The sequence below is a fragment of the Maylandia zebra genome, linkage group LG6 (assembly GCF_041146795.1).
Source record: "Maylandia zebra isolate NMK-2024a linkage group LG6, Mzebra_GT3a, whole genome shotgun sequence".
Taxonomy (NCBI): Eukaryota; Metazoa; Chordata; class Actinopteri; order Cichliformes; family Cichlidae; genus Maylandia; species Maylandia zebra.
In genome coordinates this window covers 28,203,541-28,228,465 of record NC_135172.1, presented here as the reverse complement: position 1 = coordinate 28,228,465, position 24,925 = coordinate 28,203,541, and the positions used below count along the sequence as shown (strand labels likewise).

Sequence of the window (24,925 nt, the reverse complement as noted above, 5' to 3'; positions counted from 1 at the left end):
AATATTTCCTTTTTTGTATTTTATTAAAAAAATACCAACACAACCGAAAAGGAAAAAAAAAAAGATATGTGCATTTAACAAAGAGAAGAAGATATACATACATTCTGAGTTGAATGAGAACATTATGCTTTGTGTACAGTCGTGCTGTATGTGCCTCAATCCCACAATCAAAACAAAACATCACAGTAAAAGAAAAAGAAAAATAAGTTATCTGATTCACGGCTGTATTGAAAAAGCAAAGGAGTAAGGAATAATAAGTTTCTTCAGTGCTGCTGTGTAAACCTTAAAATGCTAATAAGAGTTCTCAGGTGTGGTGACTTGTCCGGGAAACTGAGCAGCGTACGCAAAGGTTTGACTGACATAACTTAAATAACAGCTGCACGACGTAGAGGTTAGCCCACCTCTATTAAAACACCTCACTTAACATGTAGTAAGTACCACATTCACAGCCAGCAGACAACAATCAAAAACCGTAGCTCTCATATTTCCATAAATAAATAAAATAATCTATTACCTATTTACAGTGTTTCTCGATTAAAATTTACAAACGTAAAAAGACGACACCAAGATATATTTACAGAAAATATATACAGAAACAGTTCATAGAGCTGTGTAAGAAATCATCTACAATCACTTTTACCTTAATTATCTTCATAGCAAGAAACAGAAAAAAAAGAAGAAAAAAGGATTTTCAAGCATTTTCTTCATTTTGGTTAACTTCAGAAAACGTAGCAGCTTTGGTGATTTACAGTGTAAACCATATGTAATCCACCACACTCATATCTTATGGATTCAAACAGAAAACATTAGAGATGACGGCAATATAAATGACTGACTGTCAAACTCTGTATGCAGGATAACAGAAGGCTATATATGATGCTGTGAAGACTATCAGTGGAGTGCGATTACTAAGGCATTTACTGTATGTGCATCCATAAACTTCACTAACCTAAAAGAGTGTGACTGGAAGGCTTACGGGAGTGTTAAGACAACATGGTTTAAGCTTTTCAAGTTAAGCTCGTAAATCGGCACCTAAAGGTGTTGTAACAATCTGTATCTTTTTTTTATCTATGTTTTTTAGGCATAAAAAACATAGATAGCATCAAAAGAATCACGGCTCCAGGACTAAGAACATCATCTACTGAAACTATCCAATAGTCCTTCATTTAGTAATAATTTAGTGGTCGGACTGCTTTATGCCCTATTTTCCTAAGTTTCAAAGATTGTTTCCTTTTCTTTCAACCCTTTTGCAGGCTTGGATGGCACAGTGCTGAGGTCAGAGACATAAGCCACACAATGAGGTCAACGGAGAAAGGGAATGATGTTGTTAAGCAGCGGTTCTTGTTTCCAGCACTTCAAATAAAACGAGTTTTTTCTTCATTGGCAGGTCAAGCCATATCCGTGTCATCCATGCTCAGCATTTGCCGCTGGAAAAAAAAGGAGCAACATCGTATGAGCAAAGCTTTCAAACTGATTAATTAATCTTTTTTTTTTTTAGAAACAATATTTCTAAAATGGTTTTAGGTTAAGATACCTCAGGATACACGTAGCCGTCAGAGCCATTCCTGCAGATGTGTAACTCATCCTCGGTGGTTTTCTGGTACACAGGGTTGTCAAAGTGAATGGTGTTGGTGTTCTTCCTATGCCAGTGTCTCCAGAGGTACATTGCTCCAAATACCAGAAGAGCCAAAATCACTGCAGAAGAGAAGAGTTACAATGCCATTCAATGAAAAAGAGAGCAGATTAAGTATCCTTGAGTAAGTGAGCAGGTTTAAGATATCATGTTTTGTTTCACAGAGAGCTGTGAAGAGCTAAAAAGTAGGACTTACTCAGTGGCAACACAACGTAGAGAGCAACAGGGTGGGAGGGTGGGGCTTCTTCAGGCTGCACGGCTGCTTGTCTGTCACCTGCAAAAGCAGAAAATAAATGTTTTCTTCATACAGTCTCTTAAAAAACGATAACATCTTATTTGACATGAGCCAGAAGACAGTTAGCTTAGCGTCACACCCAGTGGAGTGAGTCTAGGAAGTTAGCCATAAAATTACCCATAAAGATATAACTCAACATCATATCACCCAATAAATAAATATCATTCAATGAAACTACTACTGGTCATTTCAACCAGGCAGTAAGTAAGTAGTTAGCTTTCTGTTGTTGTAACAGTTGTAACAGTGCCAGTATACAGTAAATGTCAAAATAATAAATTCTATTTTGGCAAAAGTTAGAAAAATACATACATACAATATGATACCAAAAGCAGCATCAGTGTTTTTGGCCACAATTTAAAAAAAAATCATAAATAGGATGAGAACAATAATCTGAGTGTCTAAAAATGTAAAGAAAGTTTCTGTACCTTGAGCAGTGACGGCAGGCTTCTCTGTTTTCTGATTAGGCTGCACAGCAGAGGTAGTTGTGGGTTTCTTGGTGGTTGTAGTTGTGGTCGGGTCTGGCTGCCTGGGTGTAGCAGGATCTGTGGGCCCTTTTGGTGGGAGCGGAGCAGCAGTTTTGGGAGGCGCAGCTGTGCTTTCTGCAAAATAAAAATAAAGGGTTTAATTTCAGGATTTGATGTCAAATTCTATCTTTTTTAGTAACAAGAGGAGCGGACGTTTACCTGCCACGCATTTCTTCATGTCAGGTCCCAGGACCATGCCATCAGGACAGGCACAGGTGTATCTGGGAGACTGTGGGTCGTTCTGAGGGGCAGGTAGGCACAGGAACTCACAACCTCCATTCGTGCACCAGTTCGAACCTAAAATAAAACAGGGAAGGCATTAGAAAAAAAGATTCTAATTTCACAGATTATTTTTTAATATCTCTAATGTACAAATGTTTCCTTACTGGCTGGCTGCTTCAGGTTGTGGTGCAGTATGATGTCTTCTGGCTGGCCCAGGTCGTTTGCCAGCTCAGTGATGTCGCTTCCTGTCAAGCGGTTGGCACTAAACACAGCAGCGTTGTTCATGTCTGTCCAAAATACTTTCTCCTGTTTTTAGAAAGAAATACAACTTGAGTTAAACCGATTAAGAATTAGTGCGGTGCTCAACAATTGAAGCTCTGGCTTTGTATGTTAAACCATTTCAGATAAAAACCCTCCGTGAACTTTGTTAGACTTGGACTGGCTGGTTTTAGCAATTTAAGAAAACAACTAGTGTTGCCAATAAGTCAGGCAGATTTGTGGTTCCCGTCCTGCAATCATTACCAAAAGGATTCATCCTTAGTGGCAGTTTAATCAAATAACAACAATCCCTTTGACCTTACTGAGTCATAGTTAATCTGGGAATACACTGCCTTCATCACTAACCTCAAAGACTGTCAGGGAGAGTGGGTGGGAGAGTTTTTCCTCATTAATAATGAGACTGTGTCGGGCCCCTCCATTCACATCGATGCTGGAGAGAGAGTGCAGCTTGGAGTCCACCCAGTATAGACGTTGGTTGACCATGTCTGGTAAGAAAATGAAACACACAAATAATAGTTTTGACTACGATATTTTCATTACACAGTAAATAAAAATCACTGCTAAAAATGCATTCAGGAAGCTGTGCTTACCCAGGGTGATGCCATTCGGCCACACAATGTTGTCTTTTACTAAAGTAGTGCGATCTGCACCGTTCAGCCCACTCTTCTCAATCTTAGCTTCTTCACCCCAGTCTGTCCAGTACATCAAACTAAAGAGGACACAGTAAAGAAATCATGAGGCTAAAGACAAAACGCACCAGTTCATGTCAAACTATAATAATACATTTTATTTATAGGCGCCTTTCAGACCCTCAAGGTCACCTTACAAAAACACATGAGCAATAGCAGCAAAAAATATATATTAAATATGGTAAAATAAAATTTAGACATAAACAGTCATAAAAGTATAAAGGCAAATATAAAAACTGGGCAAGGTAAAAATGGACTCAGACAGATCAGGTGTATGCAATTCTAAATAGATGAGTCTTGAGACGTGATTGAAAAGTGGTGAGACAGTGTGTGGTCCGGAGAGCAAGTGGAAGTGCATTCCAAAGTCTCGGGGCAGAACAACTAAAGGCTCTGAGTCTAATGGTAGTCAGGCGAGCAGGTGGAACTGACAGAAGGGAAGCTGAAGAAGAGCGGAGTGTACGGAGGGGTGAGTATGTATGGAGAAGATCGGATAGATATGGAGGAGCAAGGTTATGAAGCGCTTTGAAAGTGAGAAGCAGGATCTTGAAATTGACACCGAGGTAAATTGGAAGCCAATGGAGCTGTTTAAGAACAGGTGTTATATGTTCAGTGGATCTAGTGACATTAATGTAAGGAAACGTACTCGCTGTGATGTCTGTTTAAACACTTACTTGTTTACTGGATCGACTGTGATGGCTCGTGGCTTGTCCAGGTCCGTTGCGATCAGGGTCTTCCTCATACCGCCATCCGTTGTTGCTACAGAAATAGTCTTCAAAACACTGTCAGTCCAGTAGATGTTGCCATGGATCCAGTCCACCGCAATGCCCTCTGGGGCCTCTATCCCACTTTCAACCACCACATTGTGGTGAGAGGAATTGCCAGCCACATCTATCATAGAGCTGTTTGGAGGAAGGCAAGAGTGGAGAGATTAATTTCATCTGCATCATTGAATGGGAGCCACTCCATACTATGCAAAATGAAGCAAGAAACTCATAAAGAAATGTAAAAAAGAAAGGACACAGATAAAGATTCTTACCTGTAGATTTTCTTCAGAGACAGGTCAGACCAGAAGATCATCTTGTTTGGCATATCCATGTCGAGAGCCACTGCGTTCTTCAGCTGTGGGATCACACGCACGTACTCGCTGCGGTCCACTGTCAGCTTCCTCACCTCGTGTTTGATGGTGAAGTACAAGGTGGGCACTGAGCCTGGTGGAGGCAGAGGAGGACAGTTCGGTTAAACTTGCTTGTCTTGTCTGAAGGTTGCGTCACAGGATCAAGCGTTAAGTGGGTTTAAGTGGGCTTTCTTTCTAACATTACCTGATTCAGCCTTGCAAGTTTTGGTCGCAGGGTCAATCATATAGCCCTCTTCACAATCACACTTGTAGCTGCCTGGCAAGTTGATGCAGATCTGAGTGCAAGTGTCTGGCTCAGCACATTCGTCAATGTCTGCAGAATTGAAGAAGTTGGCTCATTTGTTTGTTTCTATTGTGCACATTGTTAAATGACATGTTTACGATCTGTCTGGTTCTTAAGAGGCAGAATTTTAAATGTCTCCGTCCGCTCACCTTCACAGGTTTTGTTGTCCGCCTTCAGCCTGTATCCAGCAGGGCAGGAGCAGTTGTAGCCAATCTTCAGATCGTTGCAGTAGTGAGAGCAGCCGCCATTTCCGGTCAGACACTCATTGTTGTCTGCAGAGACAAACAGGCAAAAAGCTTTCAAATAATATTCACGACAACCAAATCCTTAGCTGACCGGGAATTTACTCATTCAAACCACAAGCTATGTAGGTCAAGTCAGGTATTCTAGTCATATTTCCCTACAGGCTGGCAGCCATGAATGTGTACAAGATGACTTCACTTACCACACTCTTTCGCTGGTTCATCAGACCTGTCCTTGCAGTCGTTCTGCTTGTTGCACACTTTCTCCGTGTCGATGCACTCCCCACTGCGACACTGGAACTTGTTTGGGCCTTCACATACTGTGGAAGAGACCAGGGGAGTATGAATGAGACCGCAATGTAATCATGTGGGACTTTCTTTCTTTTCAAGAAAGAAGCTTTTGATTACAGTTTGTGGGTGAAACTGAATGAAATCTTTTTACCTGTATCACATTCAATCTCATCAGTGAGGTCCCCGCAGTCAGCACGTCCATTACATTGGAGGCTTTTGTTAATGCAGGTGCCGTCCTTACACTGGAACTCATCTGAGCGGCAAGTGGAATGAGCTGGAAGAGAAGGAAGAAGGTAAATGAACGAAAACACAAAAAGAGAGATGGAGAGAGAGAGTAATGGAATAGAGATTAGAATAAGAAGAAACATAATACCAGTACCTCCAGAAAATATTTACTGTCAGTCTCCATTAAAAATGTAATGTGCAGGTTGGCTTTAACAATAAAGAAATTTTTAAAAACTCACTGCAATTAGCCTCGTCCGAACGATCCTGGCAGTCGAACTCTCCGTCACACTTCCAGTTGCCAGGGATACAGTCCCCATTCGCACACTGGAACTCGTGAGGTCTGCACGTCTTCTCTGGCTTCCTTCCTTCACAGTTCTGGGGCCACTCGTCAGACCCATCGGAGCAGTCTCTGTCTCCATCGCAGCGCCATATCGCAGGCACACACATTGAGTTGTTGCATTGGAAGGAGCGAGAGTTACAGGTGGGTTTGGGACAGGACGCCTCATCTGAGCCATCTGAGCAGTCGTTGTCGCTGTCGCAAACAAAGCTCTTGGATATGCACTGGCCATTGGCACAACGAAACTCACGGTCGTCACACTGCTTGGCCGCTGTGGTGAAACATGAGAGGAGGATAGGAGTTAGAAATCGATCAATTATGATATCAATAACAACACTTATTACATATTTATTTATATGTATTAACTAGACTTCAGGATTATAAATACACTACTAGTATTAGCTTTTTTTTTAAAGATTACTTGACTTTAAGTCTGTTCTTCAAATCCCTTTTGAGATATTATTATTATACATTGAACAAAATTCATTCTTGCCAAAAACACTTTCAGTTAGTCGTGTCTTGTTTGTGGATGCTTTAGCATGAACTTTGAGGTGTAGAAAAACTCGGCTCTGGTAGAAAACTTACTGCAGTTTTTCTCATCAGCGCCGTTAGTACAGTCGGCTTTGCCGTCACATTGCCAGTCTTTTGGTATGCACTGGCTCATGGGATCGCCACAGTTGAACTGCGAATCCCGACAGATTTTGACTCCTGAGGAGAGAAACATGAAGCGTGACTCATTTCACGTGACCACAGAGAGACAGCTTTTTGCTATTATGTCGTAAAGCTTAACAATCATTTACTTGTAGAAGCTGCAGTGACTTTGTTAATGTGTTTCTGATTCCCTGTGGTGACAGTTTGATCCAAAACTTTTTTTTAATTTGAATTATAAGTTAGTGAACTTTCTGTTTTTTTAAATATTTTCTAAATATTAAAAAACTATCAGGAAATTGGTCAGTCAAGCATAAAAAAACCTCAAGAATCCCAAGTGTAAGGTGTAGCTGATATGTGATAACATACCGCAGCTAGCGGGCAGCTCATCACTTCCATCACCACAATCATCAGTTTCATCACAAATCCACCTGCGGGTGATGCACCTCCCATTTCCGCACTTAAACTGATTGGCGTTGCATATGTAGGCTGCATCTGTGAAAGACAAAAATCACAACTGGAGTTCAGTGTGACGTGAGGACAAACTGCCACCCTGGTTTACATTCAATATCACCAGATCTTCTTATCAGCACTCATCAATTAGCTCACAGCTTATTGGCCCTAAAAAATGTTATTACTGTGCTGTTGAATGACTGAAAAATACACACGGAGGGAAAAAATTACAACTGAAGGCCACTGAAGTTCAGACAAACAACGGTGTAAAAAAGAAAACAAATCCAAATGTGCTAACAAAGGAAATTTGTTAATGTGTTACTCAGAGTCAAAGACAGTGAAGTACGGATAAGTGATGCTGTAAAAAAGGGAGAGAAAAAACAGGTTTTTCTTATTGCTTCACTCAGGAAATTAACAAATTAAGTTATTGACACTGTGTCTCATGTGACTTCAATATAAAGTATTTGGACAAAGAATTATTCCCCCGAAGTCATTCACATGCAAGGCCCAGTTTTTACAAACTTAGTCAAAAGATATAGACAAAAACAGAAAATGTATTCAGTCTCGTTTCTCTCTTCAGCAAAGAGTTGTTTATCTGGGTAAATACCCTGGTTTATGTGGCTTAAACGTGTGCCACATCAGATGTGTACAGATGGACCATGGCAAAGCATCGTTTCATGTAGGAGACAAACGTTTCACTACTGTGTTTAAAAGTTTAAAGCTTTGCAACCTTAAACTGACCATGGTTTCTTTCAGGCTCACAGGTCGCGGCGGTCACCTCAGTGAAATAGCCATTAAAAAAAGCCGGACACTGCCCCAAATATGCGTCATCCTCCATCCCCTCCTGAGTGCCTGTCCCTCCTGTGACCTGGAGGCTTAGCTTATTGTCAGGCTATCCCTTTAAGACAATAGCATGGGAGGAGTTGAACCATCACACCACCAGTTGCTGATTGGTCCCAAAGTGGCATTCCTCATAACAGCATCACCACAGTGACCCGCAGATGGAGGCGGAGGCTCTAAACAGAAGAAATTCTGTCATCCCAGAAGTGTAAATGAGTGATGACGCGTTACAAAAGAAACAGAACAGGTCTGACTGATTACGATAAGTTGGTGCGGATGGTTATAGCACAAAGAGAGGATGCTTTCTCAACACTTGATATGTGGCCAAGGGTTGCCTCCCTGCTTTTCTGGCACTGTGAAAAGTAACACTGAATTGAGAAATGTACTGTATTTCTTGTCTTGCTATTTTAGCAACATTTAGTTGAGTCTCAGTTTCCCTTAAAGGGGGGAAAAAAACGCTCTGCATGTCCACTTCTGACACAAACGTAGGATGAAGCCTGGCAAACAGCCAGCAGAGGTTCCAGGAACAGACTTTCCAAAACATACTAAAGAACTAACGCACATAGAGCACGTTATTCAGTGCTCATTTTACATCTACAGCAAACTTTAAAGAACTCGCACTCATTTCCCCTTTATGAAGCAGCCATTTAAATTGAATCCACTGAAAAAAAAGGAGGAACCAAAGCAGGTTAAAAGCTGCTTCTTCCCGATCTTTAAACTTTCAACCTCGTCCCCATGGGTGGAAAATATAAACTTCCCAAGCCTATGTTTTCATTTTCCACTGCTAATGTTTCCCACAAGTCTCTTTAGTCTCTCATTAAGACTGCTAAGTAAAATGAGGTTTCCATGAACTCTTTACCGTAAGTCTTTCTCAGAGACAAAATTAAAGTTTCCACCTGGCTGATGACAGTGATATACTGGTAAGTTCTCTCTGTTTTGTGTTTGACATTTTTAGACCTCAATGTTCAAAAATTCCCCAACGGTTCGTGGCCTCGTTTGCCACTTTGTTCATAACATGTCATAAAGCAAATTTGTGAACACTGCAGTTTAAATAGAAACTGATCTTTATCACTTTTAGTCCGTTTATAATCTGAAAACTAAGTTCAGAAGTATCACTACTGCATCAAAAACTACCTCTAGTCTATCTAGTCAGCTAGAGCCTTAAAACCTAAGACCACAAACTGCCAGTATGTTTACTAGTTTGAACAGGATGTCAGACAGCTCAGGTAGAGCGTACTTTGTTTCTGCAAGAGAAAGTGCACCCTCCAGTTTCTATTTATACCCACAGTATAAACCTTCAAAGCCACCAGACCTCACACATACAACACTACCATACAAGGCTATTCAGGCACTACCTTAAACACATGCCCGGCCGCTATGGTTCAGTTCAAAATGTAGTAAAGCTGAAGCTTGTCTGACAGCAGAAACTGGCTTTACAGAATCAGTCACAATGCTGAGTGACAACAATCATCCCTTGTGACTACATGAGACTTTGTTCTCTAACAATGCATTGCTGTCTTTCTGTGGTACGTGTCTGCAATATACACACACCAGAAGCCTTCATAAAGAGAAGGTTTTATTTATTCAATCATATACCCAGCAGTTAATTAATAACCAGGATGGATATCCATCACGAGGACCGGCAGCACTCACTTGTGCATTAGGTCTGGATTTATGATGATTAGTCCGGTCATGTAGCTGCACTTTATTGAGTCCAGTGGAGTCATTGCCTGATAAATGAAGACAGTAATGTGCTCGAATGACGTTAGATTGAAACATGCTTTGAACAAGTGCAAGACTTGATAGTGAGGTGGCCATCTGCAGAAGAGCAAAACTTGCAATGCTTTACTTTGTAACCTTCAAATAATTTTAGTATTTTAAGCCTATGAAAAGACTATGTTAATGCGTGAATGATTCCTATACTCTAAAGCTGGAGGTATTTCTAAATGATAAATAGGCAAGACTATAAAGTGTCTCTATTTGTGAGTCACTGCATTGTAAAGGTTTCTTCTCCCATGTAGGAAAACGAAGGCTTTTATTACACACACACACACACAGACATGCACAGCTATACATACACTAGCAAATATGATGAATGGAAGCGGAAATCTGAAAAGCTCTTGTTGGAGAGTACAGATTTTAGGGAGGGTTAATGAAGCAGGGGGCAAAATTGTGCTGCAGAACATTGATTCCTCCGAGGGAGTTCACTCATTCAGTGACCATGTTTGAGGACGACAATGGTACGATGTAAGGATCAGCCCGAGACTTAACATGGCACAAAAGCCTGAATGCTAATGATATGAGGGAACAATTAAACACGCTTTAAATACTGAATCTTCATTAAATGAATGTTTCATTCCCTTTTTAATGAATGTTAATGTTTCCTCGTGTTAAATATTCAATTTAAGCCAGTTATGGGATATATCCGCCTTTTTATTATCTGCTTTGTTCAGTTAATTCTCTTTAGTTCATATTTGTATTCAAAGGTTTCTGCGTCTCTTCTGGCTCAGTTTCCCCCATTTTGCGTCACAGTGGAAAACGTAGGCTACATCCTGTCTTCTGTGAGGCCTGGAAACCTCTGAGTGTCTAAACTGTCCATTAACATGTACATTAACTCATTCTTTATGCAGTCAGTAAAAGTACTTCGAAGCTATTTCCTCGGATACTTTTCAACAAATGTGCGCAGCTACAGTAAAAATGCAGACTTTCTTGCATCCAATTTCCTGCATCCCGCTTGAAGGAGGAAGCCTCGCCTTTCAGCCGCACCCTCCACCCCTCCCAGCTCCATTCGTTGACAACGGCCTTTTTGGGCCACGCCCACCCGAAACTCAAAGCCGGCCGGCAAGTCGAGCATGGTTGGATGTTCTGTTTCATTTTACAGCGAAACGAACCAATCAAAACGCCGTGCGTACATTCATTCATATATGCAGAAATCGTAAACCACGTTGTGGAATTATCGTCAAAATTATTGACTTGTATATCTTTATGTACCGATACAAAGAATCAGGTTATTACACCTTTCATTAAAAAGAAAAAAGAAAAAAGAAAAGAAAAAAACACGAGAAAGGAAATGCAGTTACCGTGAAATCTATTTCCTTACCTGTTTGAGGCAAACAATGAATAAGCATCAACAAACACCAGCAAGCGGACAGCCCGGCGAGTCCCTTCCAAATCCCAAACATGTCCCGTTTCTTCTTATATTATCAGCTACAAAATAGAAGTCAGCTGCGCGCACAGATGTGAAAAAAGAAGGAAGAGTTCGCGGTTGTATCTGTGCGTAAAAAGAATCCGGAGGAGACAGAATCACAGAGGAGAGTCACCCAGTGCTGGTCCGTGAATGTCGAGTGTGAGCAAAATATATTAAGGAGCCCGTGTCACATCTCACCACTTTCTATGAGGCTGGCACGAGGGCGGTGCCAAACCAGTGGTGTGATGTTTGAATTTGGCCTTGAGCATTGCTTGGGGGTGGAGCCTGCTGGTTCCATCACTCCACCATGAAAAAGCATAGCTTCCTCCTGTGTGTGTGTGTGTGTGTGTGTGTGTGTGTGTGTGTGTGTGTGTGTGTGTGTGTGTGTGTGTGTGTGTGTGTGTGTGTGTGTTTTAGAACGTATAATATGTCTGAAAGGAAGAGGAAACTCTGACTGCACAATAAAGTATCTATCTGTAACACATTGATAGCACCTTTTACAAAAAAGCCACAAAATATATCACATGCAGTCTCACTACAGCCAGACTGACTGTGATGATAACACTTTGGTAAATGAAAACAACAAAAAGAGCAAGTGTGAGAGTGTGCTACAACATGTGGAGTTAAATAGTAGCAAGAAAGACACAGTGATGAGAGCCACACACATTTAGAGTGTGGTTGTTGTACAACTTTCAGCCCCCTCCACCACCACCCTTTTATTCAACCTAAATTCCATATTAAAAATTAACCAGACAATTCATGAATGATTCTAACACAAAAATGACTGAAAAAGCAAAATAATGATGATAAATAATTCATATTAATGGGCCGAATGCAGCGCAGATATGTACGATACATATCTTTGTACTCCATCAGTTTCGCTGCAGCCTGACCGCTCTCCTGATCATAATGCCTTGAATTGTCGGGATGCTTTAACGCTGACAAACTGCCATACTTTAGCTTACTGTATTAACCAGGTCTATGCAAAGGTTATTTGTGTCAACAGTCACTGTTCGATCTTCAAGCGCAGGCAGATCATTTGCAAAGCAAAATATCGGCTTTATAAGTGAAGCACTTTGTTTGCTGCAGAAAAAGCTGCAATTTACTGGAATCGGTCAGGTACTCTGGGGGCGAGATGCCTTCTTCCCTGGAAAAAACTCTACAGCCAAGAAAAGTGGTCTGCCACATCACCGTCTGCTCATCCCTCCCCATAATGCTGCTTGATGTAACTCCTAAAAATTGAGTGTCTGGTTATACAGAAAAGTGATTCCAAGGTTTTCCTGGCATGTTTTGGGGAAAATCACATTTTTAATAGGTTTGAGATCAGTGCCAATGACGAAGAGAGAGTTTTGCTTCAGAATACATGGACATGATACATATGTAGAAGTCAAATCAGGCAGATAAAGTGTTTTAGTGTTTTTAAAGTGCTGTGTGTGAGTGCTCCCAGAGTAAGAAAGAGGGAGGAGGAGCTGGGCTTGGCTTGGCTCCTTGTAGGGGCAGGGAATAATCTGTGGGAGGCATTCCTGGAATGTAAAAAAAGCAGCTGGATTACATATTCTGGTTCCCGGCATCCCCACACACACTGCTAACACACACAGAGGTGCAGCTCTTAAACCATGTGTACACTTTAAATAGTGCCTACATCATGGCCGGTACCTTTAGTCAAACATCAACTCTACTTACTTCCGTAGAAGCCTGTGAGTCATTAGAAAGGCTCCTTAATAATGACTTACAAACCCCATTTTGTCCCCTAATACAAACACAGTATCACCACTGCTGTTAACAGGTCGGACCTGTTCCACTCTAGTGTGACACTGGGCCACCTGGACCTCAAACTGCTAAATGGAAGTAAGCCATTATTTTATTTTATTTCAGAACAATGTCAGTGAAAACATTTTTTTCTAGCATATACATATTATCATTATATACAGTTGTTGTAGATTTGGAACATACAGTGGTACCATGACTGGGGGGAGCATGGGTGCAAATAAACCATATGCTGTTTCTCGTTGCTTGTTGCCATTAACATGATCTTGTTCTTTGACATAAGAGTGGGAATGTTATCCAGCATCACTCAGTCCTAATTAATCAGCAGCTTTCTGAATTATTGCCAACATTCTCCATCTTATCCTGATGACTACTGTGTCTCCAAGTCTCCCTATCTACAGTGTTGGTATTCTGTGTTCACACCCTGATTGCCAATCACTGATTCGTACCCTGAATTGATATTTTGCTTCCCTCCATTAGCAAACATATTAATAGTTGAAGATACCAGAGATGGAATAAATAGTAGACTAGTTCCTATAAATCTTCCCTGCTCTGTGAATTCAGGCAGCCTTGAATTCTTATTGACGCTCTTCTACTAAAGAGAGAACTGGACTCAGTCAGAAACACACCACATCATTAAATGCCTTGAGTTGTGAAAATTACGAGTGTCTCAGGGCCAACAAAGCTGATAAGTGTGCACATGCATACGTAATTCGTGTGCACACTCTGATGCCCGAAGGCCAGATGTGATGACAAAGCAGCTAATGTCTAACAGGTTCCAGTTAAAATACAACTAACAAATCAGAAATCGGAAGAGTACAGACACACACGCTCACACACTTACACAACTTTTTCCAAGAGCACGGGTGTGTCTTTATCTCAGTGTTGCATGAAATTTTTGCAACTCACAGTCTTCCCCTAATTCAGGTCTGTCTCTGAACATTTGTGGTTCTGAAATCATATAACATTGTCAGCCAAATCGTTTTTCTACTTAAAATCAGCACTTCTCTGTGCTGCCTGTGAACACAGTGGAACTTCCTTTAGAGCAATAAATTATTTTATTGCTGACAGAAACGCAGAAGTATAAAAGTTATTGTGAAGCCATTAAAGGGAACTCTTCATGGACTTGGACTTCAAGCTTCTTCTGACAAAAAGCTCTTATTATAATTTAAAATTATACAAGGAAAAGTAAATAAATAAAATTACACACATATGTCCATGTTACCAGATATGTGTGCTGTTTGTGTGACGTGTATGTTCACTGCTTTGTCGTGGCAAAGAAGCCCAAAATTAGTGTGAATTACTTTTCCACTGCTACTGCTGCTGCTGCCCCTCCTCCCTCCGCAGATGTTAACAGCTGCTTTTAAGTTGCTGCAGGGGCAGTCCAAGGGTTTCTAGAAATAAGGAAAACTAGTTTGTCCCCTTCCTCCTCTCATCCTTATGAATCAACAATGTGGACCTTCTGGAGTCTGCGATGTGTACATCTCCTTAGGCATACTGTACATTCAGGAGCAAACATTTTAGGGGAATAGCAGTGCCGTTTGTCATCTGCAAGAAGAGTTTCTGTTTTGATTTGCTGGTATCACCATACTTGGAGTGAGACTGTTACAACATCTACTTTTAGATTCTCTTGGATGCTTTGACCATGGTATTATTAATAAGAGGATTAAAGGTATAAATGAACTGAAGGACTCCTGATTTTGTACTTCTGGGATATTTTTTTTTTAACTCACTGAAGAAAGCTCTTTGGGTGTATGGGCTTAAAATCACAGCCAGATCTAAAGAGCATGAGTGTGAGTTCACTGGGTCAAGCCTAAAATATTTCTTCTATTTGTATGAGACTTCCTCCTAGTGGTGAAATTGGATAATTACACCTTCCCACGTGTTTCATGGAGGGAAGAAATAAATAGTTTCCCCTGAGATGTTTCTTACTTAGAAGACTAAAACTTATAAATACTTCCAAAACTCACTTATTGGGATTTCTTCTTGTTGGCCTCCAGCTGTTAGGAATACAATCTAATGGAGTAACATCATCAGCAACTAACTTTTCAGTTCTGATAAATGTGCCAATAATGCTGAGTAGTTGTTTATACTGAAAATAATTCTTTAAAGTTCTTTGCCCAGCATAATCTAAACTTCACACAGTCTCACACTAAAATAAAAACAAAGCCGTTTAAAAGCTCAAATGAAAAAATGCCTTTAATCTAAAAGTATGCCTAATCTATGTCTCACCATATTATCGGCCCCTTAGTATCAACTGAGTGTCAGTTTAGATCATTTCAAACTGGTTTCCTGAACATGACAATGAGTTCATGTCACAGGGTGGAATGGACAAAGTTTAACTTAGTATTTTTATTTCCTTGCATGTAGTGTTTTGTTTTATTCTTTGATTTTTATTTATTTTTAACATGTAGTGTTTTATTTTGTTGGGTTTTTGCATGTTTTTGTTTTGTTATGTGATTTGTTCCGGGGAGATGCCCTCCTGATCATTAACCTGGCACACCAGAACGAAGAGTCAGACAGGACGACAACGATCCTGTTGGTTTCTGCGCCGTTTTGTCACGAAATACAAAAATACAAGAAACTAAGAATACTGGGCCCACATGGCCCAGGACCATGACACGTTTGGACTCTTATGGGACTTGATCTTCATGGCTGAGGCTAGTGCATTTTAGCTGTATTGTTTTAACTGCTTTTAATGTTTTTAACTTCATTTTTCTGCCTGGCCAGAGTATTTTAGTGCTTTATTTTTGTAAATAAATTATAGTTTTAACAACTTGAGTTTATATTTACTACTTCCCTTGGCTGCTCCACTGCTCTTCCCGTCAGAAGCGTTTCCCTTCTGTTTTAAACTTATCACCCGTTAATCCTCTATTACATTAACAGTACTCAAATGGTCTCCACAGCTACCAGATCATCCAATGAGGCACCAGTGGGATGTGGTGACATGGTAGATTTGCAGGATGGATGGGCAGCTGACAAATCTGCATCAACGGTGTGACACTGCCACGGTTTAGGTTAGAAACCCCAAACAGTGATATCCGCATGGAGCAAGATCTCAGAGGAATGCTTCCAGCATCTTGTTGACTTTATGCCATAAAGAATTGAAGCATTTCTGGAAGCAAAAGGGGTCCGAGCATGACATTAATGCCCATGATGAGTGTATGTAAACTACGCTACATGTGTGGTAGAAGAGGTAACTAGCTATGTGTCCATAAATTATAATGATTTTGCAAGCGGTACATCCGTGCATTGAAATTATAATCTGAAAATACTCTATGCAGTATATCCAACACCACACAGCCACAGAGAGGAGCCAGTGTCCAAAATCCAAAGCAGAAAAAGTGCAGAAATAATGAAACTGTTCTGAAGTCCCAAAGTCACCACACATCAGCAGAAGAACAAGTTACAGTACTCATGTATTACAACCTTGTGATTCCTGAATTCTACAATCAGCAGTTGTAAGTGCTCATACTGGAAGTGTAACAGGTAAGCCGCAGCAGCAAGGTTTTTATTCTGTAAAGTAGTGGAGAGTGACTGGGCCTCAGCTCCATCGAACCTCAGACAAATAAGAGCTTCTGAGAAGTCTGGAAACACCCTGCGTACACAGCTGGCTGGCTTTCCAACCTAAACAGTCAGAAACATGTGATGTACACACACCTCAGGAATCACAGCAGGTCCAGAGACTGTTGTCACAAAACATCATCAAAGTGAGGCAGAGGTGAAACATCAGCTCTGTTCATATCCAGAGGATATACGGAAGGTCAGGCAGCAGCTTAAGACTGTGTTAAAACACAGCTCAGTTGGCCTTCAGTGTTTATTTCCTTAAAGGTGTGAAACAATACTGAGTAAAGCACAGACTTCAGGTTATATAAGGAATTATTTACAGTTTGTCCAAGAATTAGAAAATACAGGTAACTGATTTAAAGGAAGCTAATGTTTTAATAGTGAAACTTGTGATGGCAATATTTGACCTTAAGACCCATGTTTGACATTTCAAACATTTTCTGTAACTCAGTGAGTGTTACATGGTTATGTTTATTCCAAGATTTGGTCATTTGTCCTCCTGTTGGCATCCATAAGTGGATACGACAAAACAGACAATTGGTGGCAGTATAGTAAAATGTAGTATTAATATTGGTCATCAATACCAATGCATTAACTTTTTATATATAACTTTTTATACAGGTCTTGGTGGCAGGTTCAATCTCATAGCCCTCTTCACAATCACACTTGTAGCTGCCTGGCAGGTTGATGCAAATCTGAATGCAAGTGTCCGGCTCAGTGCATTCATCAATGTCTGCAAACAAACAAATAGAAGAAAGAACTTGGCATCTTTGGATTCTTAAAAAAAGTAGTTTCTAATAAACTTTCTTAAATCACGTTTATGACCCATGGCCTGCTTGTTAGGGTGCAGAAATGTGTCTGTTAGCTCACCTTCACAGGTTTTGTTGTCTGCTTTTAACCTGTATCCAGCAGGGCATGAGCAGTTGTATCCAATCTTTAGATCGTTGCAGTGGTGAGAGCATCCGCCATTTCCGGTCAAACACTTGTTGTTGTCTGCAGAGACAAAGAAATATTTTAAATAATATTCATGAACAAAAGATGATTAGCCAACTGAAAACTCACATGCAGAAGCTTTGCTAATGTGTTTCTGAACATAACAATCAATGATCAGTAATATTCAGATAGGTGACACATAAAAAACACTTATTTAATCTAACACCGCATCTTTAGTAAGTCTGCTCTTTAGCAATGAATATGGCCCCCACTTCTTGTATGGTGCCTGACAACATCGGGACATGCTATTAACGACTGATGTCATCGGGTATCTCCTCACAGATCTGGACCAGGGCATCACTCAGCTCCTGGTCAGTCAGAGGTGCAGTATGGCTGTGTTGGATGAACTGAATCATAATATCTCCAGAGCTGTTCTTTAGGATTAGGCTGCACAGCAGAGGTAGTTGTGTGTTTGTTGGTGGTTGTAGTTGTGGTGGTCGGGTCTGGCTGCCTGGGTGCAGCAGGATTTGTGGGACCTTGTGGTGGGAGTGGAGCAGCAGTTTTATCTTTAAGGGGAGGTGCAGCTGGCTGAATTTCAAGATTTGATTTTAATTCCATCTTTTTTAGTAACAAGAGGTGCAGATGTTTACCTGCCACGCATTTCTTCATGTCAGGTCTCAGGACCATGCCATCAGGACAGGCACAGGTGTATCTGGGAGACTGTGGGTCGTTCTGAGGGGCAGGTAGGCACAGGAACTCACAACCTCCATTCGTGCACCAGTTTGCACCTAAAATAAAACAGGGAAGGCATAAGAAAAAAATATTCTATTTTCACAGATTCTTTTTAATATCTCGAATGTACAAATGTTTCCTTACTGGCTGGCTGCTTGAGGTTGTGGTGCAGTACGATGTCTTTTAGCTGGCCCAGGTCCTTTGCCAGCTCAGTGATGTCGCTTCCTGTCAAGCGGTTGGCACTAAACACAGCAGCTTTCCTCATATCTGTCCAAAATACTTTCTCCTGTTTTAGAAAGAAATACAACTTGAGTTAAACTGATTAACTATAGACAATCATTCTTTACAATACAATTATTATAGTTCTACAACTGTTTATACACTCTAAAAAGTAATTCATCAGGCCTTTTACCACCACTTGATTAAACCCATGGCTGCAACATAAAAATTCTAATTTATTGATTAAGATAGGCCTTCTAAGTTGCAAACTTTATTTTTTTGGGTTGTGTTGAATTAATAATGTTGGTAATTACATTAAATTAATTTTATATGTAATTTGAAATTAAATCCCAATGTTAATGGGTTCAACCAATGTTAGTGGGTTCAAAATAAAATTCAAGTTGTAATTACTTAAAGAAATTTAATACATAACTTATTTTTTTCCACTGTAACTTCTGATTTCAAATTCCCTCCCCTACTGACTTAACTAGCCCGGGCAAATTCACACATGTTGCGTTGCATGGTGCAAGCTTTTGTAAAAAACATTTCAAGGTAAGTAACATTTCATTTACAAATAACAGTTCTACCAAAGCAAAGCATTTGTGCTAGTCACCTTTAGTGGATTTGTGTATGATGTGATGCTCATACAGATAAGGAAATACTTTGCACTACCACATGTAGCTAATGCTAGCCATTCTAAACTTTAGCACAGCAGAGGATAAGACTTATAAAGTTTCATTTGACAAAAGTCTTCAGCTAGAGAGTGCAACTGTGGCTAGGAAAAGCATGATTAAAGTTTTGCTACACAGTGCAATCTAATTTCGATCATAGGCTGATTTTGTTTTTCTTTTTACCAAAATTAGAAGCCTTTAAACTGTGAATAGTTCTTTCAGAGGGATAACCTAGAGGCTTCTTTTTTCCATCTGGCTCACCTATTTTATATCTTTATAAAACTTGCATGACCCATACGTAATATTACATTGATTTTGGTTAGTATTGTGATACAGCTTAAAGTAAGTATTGTTCTTGATCTTAAGAGCTGTAGCTATCTTTGTTTTGTTTTTTTTGTTTTTTGTTTTTTTAAATCAGACTGTGTGAAATATTGTTAATGTCATTCCAATAGCATTATTCTGGCATGGGCTATGTGAATCTACTTAACATTAAGACTTTATGTAAGCAGTTAGTATAGTGTGATAATCTAGGGTCATTAGTGCTTTGTTAAGTTGGGACACATTTTTTACAAAATGGGCTGGGAGTGAACAATGTGCAAATTCGAAACCTCTGCAAAAACAGGGTTGCTAAAGCATTAGAGATTACACCACGGTTATGGTGGGGAAGTCTCCCTTGTCTTCACCAAGATTGTTTTTGTTCCCTCAAAACTTGGGGTAGCCTTAGATCACATCTATCCTCTTTAAATAATGTATTAGAGCATTCATTAATGCAGTATAGCTAATAGTCTGCAAGGTTTAATTCTTCTCTTTCTGTGGTCTACAGATAAAGGAGGAGTTCAAGAGAATAACCACTGTAAGCCTTGAATAGCTACACTTGACCATTGCACCCCAAAACTGATGGATGTCATTTTATCAAGGGGAGGAGCTAAGGGAGTGAGAATCAGGCAGATCAAGGACATGCTTCTTGAGGTAGGACAACTATTTAGACTTTGGGTAGCTTTGAAATGCACTTTGTTGGCAGTCACCCATGTATTTTATACTCATACTTTATTTTTTCTTAAATAGCACAATACAATTGAAACATGCAGAGAAGTAACCATCTGCTGCCTTATCACTTTCCTTGGAGAGAAGGAAGAGGACCTTTTCATGGAGTTCGGTTTAAGTAATTCAGCATTGTGTGTGTGTATGTGTGTGTGTGTGTGTGTGTTCCATTGATCATCTGAATTCATTAAGTTTCAGTAAGTATAAAAGTCTAATCTATAATTCACTAACCTATTAATTACTTAACTTAAGGTTGGCCTTAAGTTAACACCGAAGAACTTAAGGCCAACCTTGAAAGGCAGGTGATGAAAACTGCCATCATCAGTGACCGGTACAAATGCAATTTTATTGCGTTTGACAAAAAAACTGAATTCAATTCTATTGTATTCTATTAACAATTAGTGCGGTGCTCAACAATTGAAGCTCTGGCTTTATATGTTAAACCATTTCAGATAAAAACCCTCCATGAACTTCGTTAGACTTGGACTGGCTGGTTTTAACCGTTTAAGAAAGCAACTAGTATTGTTAATAAATCAGGTAGATTTTGGGGTCCTGTCCTTTTCCTAACAATAACAACAATCCCTTTGACCTTCACTGAGTCAAAGTTAATCTGGGAATACACTGCCTTCATCACTAACCTCAAAGACTGTCAGGGAGAGTGGGTGGAAGAGTTTTTTCTCATTAATAATGAGACTGTGTCGGGCCCCTCCATTCACATCGATGCTGGAGAGAGAGTGCAGCTTGGCGTCCACCCAGTATAGACGTTGGTTGACCATGTCTGGTAAGAAAATGAAACACACAAATAATAGTTTTGACTACGATATTTTCATTACACAGTAAATAAAAATCACTGCTAAAAATGCATTCAGGAAGCTGTGCTTACCCAGGGTGATGCCATTCGGCCACACAATGTTGTCTTTTACTAAAGTAGTGCGATCTGCACCGTTCAGCCCACTCTTCTCAATCTTAGCTTCTTCACCCCAGTCTGTCCAGTACATCAAACTAAAGAGGACACAGTAAAGAAATCATGAGGCTAAAGACAAAACGCACCAGTTCATGTCAAACTGACACTAATCTAAGGAAACGTACTCGCTGTGATGTCTGTTTAAACACTTACTTGTTTACTGGATCGACTGTGATGGCTCGTGGCTTGTCCAGGTCCGTTGCGATCAGGGTCTTCCTCATACCGCCATCCGTTGTTGCTACAGAAATAGTCTTCAAAACTCTGTCAGTCCAGTAGATGTTGCCATGGATCCAGTCCACCGCAATGCCCTCTGGGGCCTCTATCCCACTTTCAACCACCACATTGTGGTGAGAGGAATTGCCAGCCACATCTATCATAGAGCTGTTTGGAGGAAGGCAAGAGTGGAGAGATTAATTTCATCTGCATCATTGAATGAGAGCCACTCCATACTATGCAAAATGAAGCAAGAAACTCATAAAGAAATGTAAAAAAGAAAGGACACAGATAAAGATTCTTACCTGTAGATTTTCTTCAGAGACAGGTCAGACCAGAAGATCATCTTGTTTGGCATATCCATGTCGAGAGCCACTGCGTTCTTCAGCTGTGGGATCACACGCACGTACTCGCTGCGGTCCACTGTCAGCTTCCTCACCTCGTGTTTGATGGTGAAGTACAAGGTGGGCACTGAGCCTGGTGGAGGCAGAGGAGGACAGTTTGGTTAAACTTGCTTGTCTTGTCTGAAGGTTGCGTCACAGGATCAAGCGTTAAGTGGGTTTAAGTGGGCTTTCTTTCTAACATTACCTGATTCAGCCTTGCAAGTTTTGGTCGCAGGGTCAATCATATAGCCCTCTTCACAATCACACTTGTAGCTGCCTGGCAAGTTGATGCAGATCTGAGTGCAAGTGTCTGGCTCAGCACATTCGTCAATGTCTGCAGAATTGAAGAAGTTGGCTCATTTGTTTGTTTCTATTGTGCACATTGTTAAATGACATGTTTACGATCTGTCTGGTTCTTAAGAGGCAGAATTTTAAATGTCTCCGTCCGCTCACCTTCACAGGTTTTGTTGTCCGCCTTCAGCCTGTATCCAGCAGGGCAGGAGCAGTTGTAGCCAATCTTCAGATCGTTGCAGTAGTGAGAGCAGCCGCCATTTCCGGTCAGACACTCATTGTTGTCTGCAGAGACAAACAGGCAAAAAGCTTTCAAATAATATTCACGACAACCAAATCCTTAGCTGACCGGGAATTTACTCATTCAAACCACAAGCTATGTAGGTCAAGTCAGGTATTCTAGTCATATTTCCCTACAGGCTGGCAGCCATGAATGTGTACAAGATGACTTCACTTACCACACTCTTTCGCTGGTTCATCAGACCCGTCCTTGCAGTCGTTCTGCTTGTTGCACACTTTCTCCGTGTCGATGCACTCCCCACTGCGACACTGGAACTTGTTTGGGCCTTCACATACTGTGGAAGAGACCAGGGGAGTATGAATGAGACCACAATGTAATCATGTGGGACTTTCTTTCTTTTCAAGAAAGAAGCTTTTGATTACAGTTTGTGGGTGAAACTGAATGAAATCTTTTTACCTGTATCACATTCAATCTCATCAGTGAGGTCCCTGCAGTCAGCACGTCCATTACATTGGAGGCTTTTGTTAATGCAGGTGCCGTCCTTACACTGGAACTCATCTGAGCGGCAAGTGGAATGAGCTGGAAGAGAAGGAAGAAGGTAAATGAACGAAAACACAAAAAGAGAGATGGAGAGAGAGAGTAATGGAATAGAGATTAGAATAAGAAGAAACATAATACCAGTACCTCCAGAAAATATTTACTGTCAGTCTCCATTAAAAATGTAATGTGCAGGTTGGCTTTAACAATAAGAAATTTTTAAAAACTCACTGCAATTAGCCTCGTCCGAATGATCGAGGCAGTCGAACCCTCCGTCACACTTCCAGTTGCCAGGGATACAGTCCCCATTCGCACACTGGAACTCGTCAGGTCTGCACGTCTTCTCTGGTTTCCTTCCTTCACAGTTCTGGGGCCACTCGTCAGACCCATCGTCGCAGTTAATGTCTCCATTGCAGCGCCACACCGCAGGCACACACATTGAGCTGTTACACTGGAAGAAGTGAGGGTTACAGTTGGTTTTGGAACAGGAAGCCTCATCTGAGCCATCTAAGCAGTCGTTGTCGATGTCACAAACAAAGCTCTTGGATATGCACTGGCCATTGGCACAACGAAACTCATGATCTTCACACGGCTCGGCCGCTGTAATGTGATAAGAGAGGGAAATAGGAGTTAATATGGGTATAAAGGTGGAAAACACATCAACAATAAAACTTTTAAAATACATTTTTTAACTTATATTAACAAATTTTTTCCTACTGTAATCTACAGGTAAAAAGCACACAATCCCAGTCAAGTCTAGTTTTTCGCATCAGTTACTAAGCTTTCTTTCTGGTAATTATATTGCAATGCACTGCTGTTATAGTCAGCTTTTCGACCACAGTGCCATTTCTCTGCGACACAATGGTTCACATAGTTATGAACTGCTAAACCATTTCCCAACATGTTGTAGCTTTCATTAGTACCAAAGCAGCTGAAGCGGATAAAACAGCCCCTCTGCTACTTAACTGACCAGATCAATTTCCCAGAAGTTTAAATGACTTGATGCTGATCTCTGATTAAAAAGAAGAAATGATCGTTTTTTGTCTCAAAATGCAGGTAACAAGGTGCTCAAAGATACAGTGGGAATTGTATAAAAAGTAAAAAAGCTCACTGCAGTTAGTCTCATCTGAACCATCCTGGCAGTCAAACATTCCATCACACTTCCAGTTGTCTTTGATACAACTCCCATTCACACACTGGAACTCATGAGTTTGGCAGTGTGTTTTCTTCTCTGGTTCCCTTCCCTCACAGTTCTGGGGCCACTCGTCAGACCCATCGGGGCAGTCAATGTCTCCATCGCAGCGCCACACCGCCGGCACGCACACTGAGTTGTTGCACTGGAAGGAGTGAGGGCTACAGGTGGTGTTGGAACAGGAAACCTCATCTGAGCCATCTGAGCAGGTTTCGTTGCTGTCGCAAACAAAGCTCTTGGATATGCACTGGCCATTGGCACAACGAAACTCATGATCGTCACAATATTTGGCCGCTGTGGTAAAACAAGAGGGGAGGATAGGAGTTAGAAATCGATCAATTATGATATCAATAACAACACCTTGAGTCATTGCAATGGAAGGAGTGAGGGTTATAGTTGGGTTTGGGACAGGAAGCCTCGTCTGAGCCATCTGAGCAATCGTTGTCACTGTCACAAACAAAGATTTTAGGTATGCACCGGTCACTATCGCGACGAAACTCATGATCTCCACACAATAACAACACTTATATATTTATATGTATTAACTAGACTTCAGGATTATAAATACACTACTAGTATTAGCTTTTTTTTTAAAGATTACTTGACTTTAAGTCTGTTCTTCAAATCCCTTTTGAGATATTATTATTATACATTGAACAAAATTCATTCTTGCCAAAAACACTTTCAGTTAGTCGTGTCTTGTTTGTGGATGCTTTAGCATGAACTTTGAGGTGTAGAAAAACTCGGCTCTGGTAGAAAACTTACTGCAGTTTTTCTCATCAGCGCCGTTAGTACAGTCGGCTTTGCCGTCACATTGCCAGTCTTTTGATATGCACTGGCTCGTGGGATCGCCACAGTTGAACTGCGAATCCCGACAGATTTTGACTCCTG

The 24,925-nt window shown here is 40.7% G+C and overlaps 1 protein-coding gene across 3 annotated transcripts in view; it reads right to left on the bottom strand.

The window, feature by feature from the left end:
- Positions 1–24,925, bottom strand: part of ldlrb (low density lipoprotein receptor b) — a 28,136-nt gene continuing 3,211 nt past the window's right edge. Inside the window, exons 1-18 of one of the 3 annotated variants that reach the window (XM_014411688.4) lie at positions 11,197–11,474; positions 7,173–7,298; positions 6,741–6,863; positions 6,058–6,426; positions 5,745–5,867; positions 5,506–5,622; positions 5,210–5,332; positions 4,962–5,090; positions 4,679–4,850; positions 4,314–4,541; positions 3,544–3,662; positions 3,299–3,438; positions 2,839–2,980; positions 2,612–2,749; positions 2,354–2,527; positions 1,830–1,907; positions 1,535–1,695; positions 1–1,427 (exon numbers count right to left, since the gene is read on the bottom strand). In XM_014411688.4, coding sequence (XP_014267174.3) covers positions 1,389–1,427; positions 1,535–1,695; positions 1,830–1,907; positions 2,354–2,527; positions 2,612–2,749; positions 2,839–2,980; positions 3,299–3,438; positions 3,544–3,662; positions 4,314–4,541; positions 4,679–4,850; positions 4,962–5,090; positions 5,210–5,332; positions 5,506–5,622; positions 5,745–5,867; positions 6,058–6,426; positions 6,741–6,863; positions 7,173–7,298; positions 11,197–11,278 — 2,583 coding nt within the window. In that variant the 5' untranslated portion in view covers positions 11,279–11,474 and the 3' untranslated portion in view covers positions 1–1,388. Of the gene's footprint in view, positions 1,428–1,534; positions 1,696–1,829; positions 1,908–2,353; positions 2,528–2,611; positions 2,750–2,838; positions 2,981–3,298; positions 3,439–3,543; positions 3,663–4,313; positions 4,542–4,678; positions 4,851–4,961; positions 5,091–5,209; positions 5,333–5,505; positions 5,623–5,744; positions 5,868–6,057; positions 6,427–6,740; positions 6,864–7,172; positions 7,299–11,196; positions 11,475–16,972; positions 17,351–17,487; positions 17,611–18,200; positions 18,339–18,426; positions 18,569–20,851; positions 20,992–21,096; positions 21,216–21,330; positions 21,559–21,695; positions 21,868–21,978; positions 22,108–22,226; positions 22,350–22,522; positions 22,640–22,761; positions 22,885–23,073; positions 23,443–23,953; positions 24,329–24,799; positions 24,923–24,925 lie in introns of those variants that run through there. The other 2 variants (XM_076885011.1, XM_023154305.3) reach the window with 2 other exon arrangements.